The sequence below is a fragment of the Nylanderia fulva genome, unplaced genomic scaffold (assembly GCF_048542155.1).
Source record: "Nylanderia fulva isolate GAGA-0341 unplaced genomic scaffold, ASM4854215v1 Scaffold26, whole genome shotgun sequence".
In the NCBI taxonomy this organism is placed as follows: Eukaryota; Metazoa; Arthropoda; class Insecta; order Hymenoptera; family Formicidae; genus Nylanderia; species Nylanderia fulva.
The window spans coordinates 1466472-1474497 of NW_028190325.1; the positions used below are offsets into that span (position 1 = coordinate 1466472).

Here is an 8026-nt window from a genome sequence, read left to right on the forward strand (position 1 = left end):
CTTTACCATTTTCGTCACGTAAATAAATTTCAAAACTATATCAATTTTTCTAAAAAAGAACACAGATTAACATGTTTTTCTTTATAATCAATTAAATTAGATAAATATTATTGTCAATTTGAAACAAGATTCAGTCTGAACTCCTAAAATATCGACAACTGTCAATTCAGTGTTCTATTACATAAGGAATAATTTCTATAAAGCTATTATTGTTTGGATTCTTCATCATTTTCAGTGCGAATGGGTGCATATTATTCACATAATTGTTATATTGAAATATTATTAACAAAAAGAATCATCTGAACGTTGTTACAATTCGTTACACAATTATTTGCACCCTTGTTTAACCTGAACTTTCTCCCTTTTTTTAACCTAAACTAAAGAAAAGATTTCTTGTAAAAATGTTTGAAAATTATATATTGAAAAATATCTAAATATAAGTGATATTTATAATATATACATATATAAAATTTTCTTACATTTGTTATATTCATTTGCGTCTTTAAATTTTTAATAAATATTCTACTTTTAATCATTTACAATAGTTAAATTTTAAAAATGCCACAAAAGTACGAAACTAAGAGCTTCCGATTGTGTCGTTGTTGCTATAAATGGCGTTGTCAGTGTCTGATACCACGAAGAAAGAAACCACATCCGCCCTTTAATAGTGGATCGAAGTTAAACAGCTATCTGGGTTTGCATCCTAAATTAAAATCATATGCAACAACTTCTCCAGCCGTTGGTTCTTACAATCCTCGGCCAATCGAGCGCAAGTCTTTAGCTATTAGGTAAAGATCGAATTTAATTATTTTTATTTCGATATAGTACGAAAGAGTTTTTAGAAAGAGGTAAAGCAAAGAAATTACAATGCAGTTGGGAAAGACAACAAGAAACGAAAGAATTCTCTGCAACAATGGTGGTCCAGAAAAGCTTGAGAACTGAACATGGACCCGGAAGTCATGAGATAATTCGTTGGCCAGAGAATGTATTGATGGCACCTTGTAAAAGTTTGCAAAGGGATGTCGCTTTTGGAACCGTCCCGCGGTTTCAATCGAGTTATAAATCCATCACCCCTGGTCCAGGTCAATAAAGTTAGTCTTTTAGAGAATAATAGAATTATCCCAATGCAGGATTAAAAAATAAATTTTTTTAGAATATATTTCTATCTTTATATCACAGATTTCTACCTTTTTATCACAGATCATATATAAATTTAATATATATAAATAAAATCTAAGATTTTATTTTATCTAAATTTAAATTAACAATTAATTTGTGTATTAATGTGATTATCAATTTCTTTTTTAAATATTTCTTTATAATTTTTATTCATCTTTATATTAATATTCTTCTGAAGGATACACACTTCAAACGCATAATCCTTATTATTACTTGGACCAGAAGAGGCTGAAAGGTTATTCTTCTACACCTTCTTTTGAGTTTGATGGTCTGATACCTAGATTCCAAGAAACTCTAAAAAGTTGGTCTTTACCATGTACTAGGTAAAAAGTCTTTAAAATGTTACCACATTCTTTTAAACCATATCTCTTATTTATATTTTTTCATGACTTTTAAAATGGCAAAAGAATCGATTTTCACATAATAGGTACAGCGTAAAGCATCCGGCCTCATTACAAATCTTTCTCGAAAAAATGACGAGCAAAAGAGGACCTTACGATCTCTTTACAGGTATATTAAAATAATATTTTTTTTAAATTTATATAAATTAAAATATAGCATACGAATTAATTTTTTATAATTCTCTCTGACTGACAAATAGCGTAGATGTCATTTAGAAAATCTTGTTATCGATATACGTTATTTTGTATTTTTATCTTTTCTTATGATATACATTTATTGTATATATATATATATATATATATATATATATATATATGTATAAAATAAAAAACTTCAAAATTAAATTAAAATATTAATTATATATATATCGAATATATATAAACTATAAATTAACTTGAGGACCGAGAGATGAGACTACTATCAAAGGATATTGGACGCATTCGAAATCAAAAGATTACGGTGATTGGCCGCGAAAATTGCCAGATGAAATGGAAAAGCTTTCGAACAAATGCAACTATTTTAAAGGGAACTGGTCTAGGACTTCTAGGTATTAAAATAAATTATAGAAATAAAAAAGAATAAGACATAAAATGCATTCTAATTATAACACTCTTATATACTTATTATATATTCAATGCGACAAATACAACATTTCTCTCCAATAAAAAAAGAATCTCTTAAAGATTTACAAAGAAACCGGTTACAAGATTCATGTTACAATATATCAGTACGTGTTACAAGGACCCCGAGGAACCAGGGCCTGGACATTACGATCCTCGGACGCTGCGGAAACCGAGTACACTCAAAAAATATCCCTTCGACAGCAACATAGAGTTTGTACGGCCGCGTCCACCAAGCGATTCTTATATTTTTCCTAGACCAGGGAGATATAAGATTAAACAAGATTATCGTATAAAAGGACATGGATGGACATACGTTTTTAAGAGCAAAGTGCCCAGAACGATCCTTGCGGATATTCCGTCATACAGCGATTTTTAATCAATATTTCTGCAGGCATAATAATATAAAACAAGTTATTATTGATATATAAATTCTTGATATAAATAAAATCTTTAATAGCATTGAAGAAAATTGAGTTTATTATTTATAATTAAAATCAAAATATATTTATAAAAGTATATTAATATAAAATTTTACATATAGAATTAATTTTATCGCAACTTTTTATCGATCATCAAAAACTGCTTTGATGTGAAATCTACACGAATCGCGATAATGACCTGTAATATAACCTGTGTTCGTGTGTAATGAGGTCGATTCTTCTATGCTAATTTAAAAATCTAACAATCCTATCATAGTACAGTTGGAGTGATCTGTCGATTCGTCGTTTTTCCTTCGACGGTGTTCCTTCAGTGCGAGAGAGGTGTGAGATTTCGTGCCAGTTGGAAAATGGTAACAGGGGAACTCCCTAAGATAATTATGCACCTGAGTGATTATCCCGGCTGCACCGAATGCATAATTCATACGTATGCTACGAACTTTGAACCGGCTATATACGCAGGCGCATCTTCCAGCCACACTGGACGCACGTAATTGTATTTAATCGTTTTTCAACGACCGCCCCTTTCATTCAAACCCTTACCGCTCACGTCATTCGTTTATTGAGCTACGCCCCGGTCTTAATTATCGCAATAAAGGAGGCAAAATTTATTAGATTGAATGAAAAATCGCTGCATCTGCAGCAGCAGCAACCATCGCATTTGTACAACTTAAATTAGTATAACGCGGAAATTAATAAAAGAAAAGAAAGAAGATACTTTGATTTCAAAAATTTAACATATTTCTAACGCGACACATGAATTTGGTAAATTATTTTTAAGCAATTAAATTTGTACGTGTGTATTAAAAAGTAAAAACAATCAGTTTTTTTATGATAAAATAGCAAACACATATATGTACGTGCGAGAAAGAATTTTTTGGTATAAATTATAGACGTATCTAAATATGCAAGAATCTCAGGAAGAGATCTCACGCGTATATTTAAATAGAGAACCGGAAATATCTCGCTCGTGCGTAAGAGAAAAAAATGAGGAAAATTTCTCGCAGCGTACCATATGGCGGATAATTTTGTAGATTGATGGAGGATTTCACGGAGCAACTGACACCTCTAGTATATATATGCGTTCCCATATAGGCGAATTCCACGCGGCTCTCTGTCGTATGGGACGTTAACATTAGTTACAAGGGCGAATTAATTGGGACGCAATATTAGGCGTTAATAGCTTTCTAATTTACGGTCGACGCCGACGTGTCTCTCGTAAGATTCATGTCATTAAACTTGTATGTTGCAAATGATAGATATGTAACACGACAATATAAAATTTTTACAATATAGACAATAATTTTTCTATCTTGAAAATAAAACTTAAGATTAAACAATTTATTCTATGTTATGACTTGTGCCTTATTAATCTTTGTTAGTTTATTTATAACTATGCTATACACATTCTATATAATCTTTAAATCATGTATTTCGTAAATTTAAAAAAATTTTTTTTATGTAACAAAGAGTCTATCAAAAGATTCTATCAAAATTATTTTATAATTTATAATATTTTTCATGTGTATATATATATATATATATATATATACATAAAATTAAAATTGTTTAAAGAGATATCTATAAGAATTATATATGTAATCCTTTTAGATATATTTTTTAAAACAATTTTAATTTAATTAATCTTCTTTTTTTGTTTCTTTTTCTTATTCAATTTTTGTTCTGCTTTTTTTTCTATCTATCTTTATTTTTGAATGATGTTTTGTACAAGTTATCGATAGATTCTTAAGTCTTGTGTACACGATGTTAGAATTTGATCTAAATTCTTGGACCGAGAATGTACTTGTAGCCAATTAATTTGCAGCTTTTACAGAAAAGTATGGTAGTTTTATTGTCTACACATTTCTCGATTTAAGAACATAGGCAAAGTTTCAGTATCATGTATACAAGACTTTAGAAATTGAAATTTATTCGTCGGAGTATTATATATCACATGTGATTTTTGTCAGAATACTTCCAAACATTTTGAAAACATCTTAATTCTGTCTCGCGAATGGTCCATAAATGCTTTGTGGAACGTCTTAAAACATTGTTTATTATGCGTTCTCTTTTGTTCTTGTACGTGTCGCGTGGCAAGCCAAGACCTTGCTCTATTTTTTGCTTTAGTTTTCTTTCAAATGACAGGATTTTCTAATCTCGTAAATCACCAAGATAAATACTTTCAAAGAGTGTTATATAATTTCTTTTTTTTCTTTCTCTTTTTGTCTCACTGTTAAAAAAATAAATTTAACATATAGTTATATTTCAATTCTGCTTGGTCTTTCCTTATTCGTTTTCTTTTCTTTAACATCGTTAACTTTTGCATCCCATCTGATTTAAAAAAGACTTTCTCTAAAGTAAAATTGAACAGGCACGCGCCCTTTTGATATTTATATGGACCACCCGCTAGCAATATTAACCCAAAGACCCAGTGACCTTAAGCTTTTTCAAAATAATGCGAACCACAAGCATGCTCTTTCTTCGCTTTTTTTCAACTTCTCACAATGACGTCTACCTCTCACACCAAGACTTTATAGACTGAAATAACGTTATCGTTGAACATCTCATACAATACATTGTTATTGATTGTTCACAAAAATTCGAAACGTATAATTTTTCTAGACAGGATATTTGAGAGTTCCTGCACAAAATGATACCTGACTTGGATTTTCAAGGCCGCAATTAGTTTTATTAGAATGGGGAAAACGGAAAGAAGACCAACGAATCCATTCATGGCTAATGATGAGACATTATTCTTCGAAATTCAATTAAGAAGAAATAATTCATATGGAAAACACTAAAATTAACTTTTTATTGTCGATTAAAAAATTAGAAGTTAATGTAGATAAAACATATGTATAAAAAGATGAGTCCAAATCTATACAAAAATACATTGCTGAAGTGAATATAAGTGGAAACTTGATCGAACGGAAGCGGCGGTCACGCACTATGCACAGTAAATTATCGATGCACACGTGCCTTTTGTGAAAAAATTCCGTCCCATCGGGTGCCTCGCCCGCGCCCAAAAGGCCGCCATCGAGGGTGAAGGTGTGATACGTTACAGCTGGTTAAACAGCTGCGGGGTGGAAGGATAGCTATGAACCGCCGCGACAAATTTCGGTACTAGCTACATATATAGTATCAGAAGACCGCACATAAAACCGCGAATTAGGAGAGCTTATATTTTTCTTTCTCTTATTTTTCGCGAGATTTTCCATTTATTTTTGGACGCTCGTGTGTGATAAGATCGTAAAAGAATCGACGAATTGTAAAAGTGCGAAGAGGCGACTTAATTATCAATGAAAAAATACGATGATACAGATAAATCTTCAATCTTTTAATAATAATAGTTCTTTTTCAGTCATCATTTTTCCAATTATTTAATCCTTTATCATTTTCTATCCTATGAAGAGTTGCCTCAAATTTGAAAATATATATAATGATACAATAAATCTTTCATAAAGCAAAGCATTTCTCACACAACTTTTAAGTTAATGATAAAGTACTTAAGTCGAGGAACAATAAGATATAGAGTAGAATTTTCCCTTTCTCCCTTATGAAAACTTCTACAGTAATTATCTTATAATATAATTGAGAAAATTCTATTTTTTTCACGGATCTTCTTAAATTACAATATATACACATATCTTGCCGCAAGAAAACTTTTGGTTTGACAGTAATTATCGAAAAAAATTATTCTTGTTTTCACCAGTCTTCTCGAATTCTATTGCGCAAAAATATTTTGAAAAAAGAAGAATAATTTAAGCGCATGCGAACATATACAGGCAATAAATGCAGACAGTTTTGAACGAATAACACGAATGCTGAACACGTCGCGCGAAATTAATCAGTAGCGTCGAGTCGTTACGTCCAATTAAATTCGTAGGCGATCCAATTGGAAGTTCGAGACGTATAGCATGTAGGTGCATTTAATAGGCGTAATAGTAAAGATAATGGAAGAATATAATTTTTCGGCGATGGAAATATAGTTATACATATAGGTATATAAGGAGCGCTCTCTTCGTTTGTACGCTTTGACACGTCTCAACGACTCCCGATAACATATTAATATTAAATTGCGGACGACGGAGAGCGACAGTTTATTGATCAATCTTACGTTGACGATTCTTATTTTTATTATTACGACTCGACGACAATTCGATGGCCGTCGTATATTTAAATAATAACACCGACTGCCGAATTATGATAACGTCGTTAAGTACATCGTCAATCTCAAACGAATATTTTGCTTTAACGCAAATGATTTCCACCGTTTTGCTTTAATGCAAATGATTTCCACTATAAAAGATTAGTGGCGTCTATTATATTTTTTAATAAATTTATTAGTAACGTTTTTTTTTGTAGACGCCACGGAGTGTAGACTCATTTTCTTCGACAAAAATGTTAATCTTTTCATGAAAGAATTTGAAGTCAAATCGCTTTAGTTACTACAGGTATAATAAATAATAAATACTGTACTGTTTCTTTCAAATTTTCCTATGCATTAAAATTATACAAAAATTGGAACAGTGATTTTCCAATCTTTATATAACGCTGTGATAAGTTCAACCCCCTTCAACCTCCTATTTCGACCCTCAGTTTGAAACTCATAATATGTATCTTCAATTTGTGTGCAGAGTACGCGGACATTGATATTCTTGTGTAAAAAAAAAATAGTTATTACGCGTACTGCATAATCAAATAATAATTAGAATCTCATTTATAAGGAAAAGGAAGTAATTTACTTCACATCCTAGAGAAGATATGCGCGTATTCTCTTAGGATACAATATAATAATAACAGAGAAATGATTAATTACGTTAGTTTTACAAACTGTTATCTTCACACTGCCCGTGCGGATAATTTCGCGCGTAAATTGCCACGTATAGGTCGTAAAAATGGATCATTATTGCGGTAACGGTAACAAGAGAGAGAGATGATATCCGTCTGCTCTCTCATCTATCTCGCAAGAGAATTGCCGTAAAAAAAATTTGTCGAGTCAGGGTTTCGAAAACGACGATGGGGCGAAGTTTAAAAGATGCCGCAACATCGGTAGCCCCGCTATATTACGCTCACCTTTATACGCGCATGTATTGTGAATCCTCGAAGGATCGCGTGACATCAAACCTATCTTACAGCATCTACACGGTTAATGTGTCGCCATTGTGCCGCCTGTGACTTACGATGCTAAATAGAGGTCGTAATGTACACCGTAGAAACGCCATCACAGATTGCCATAAATCATACGATATACTCTGTTTTTAAGAGTTAGAGAAAATATTTTTTTGAACATTATTATTGTTGCAATTTAATTTATTAATAGTTCGATCTGAAGAAAAATTTTTCGATTAAATTAATTTTATAATTAATAGCATACATATGCAT

The 8026-nt window shown here is 31.4% G+C and overlaps 1 protein-coding gene across 1 annotated transcript; it reads left to right on the forward strand.

The window, feature by feature from the left end:
• Nucleotides 1-913: 913 nt before the first annotated feature.
• LOC114939032 (ciliary microtubule-associated protein 2) lies at nucleotides 914-2580 on the forward strand. Its single transcript, XM_029313257.2, has 5 exons — nucleotides 914-1082; nucleotides 1358-1502; nucleotides 1607-1689; nucleotides 1981-2128; nucleotides 2265-2580. Exons 1-5 carry the CDS (start codon nucleotides 914-916, stop codon nucleotides 2578-2580), a joined length of 861 nt encoding a protein of 286 aa, XP_029169090.2.
• The last annotated feature ends 5446 nt before the right edge of the window (nucleotides 2581-8026 follow it).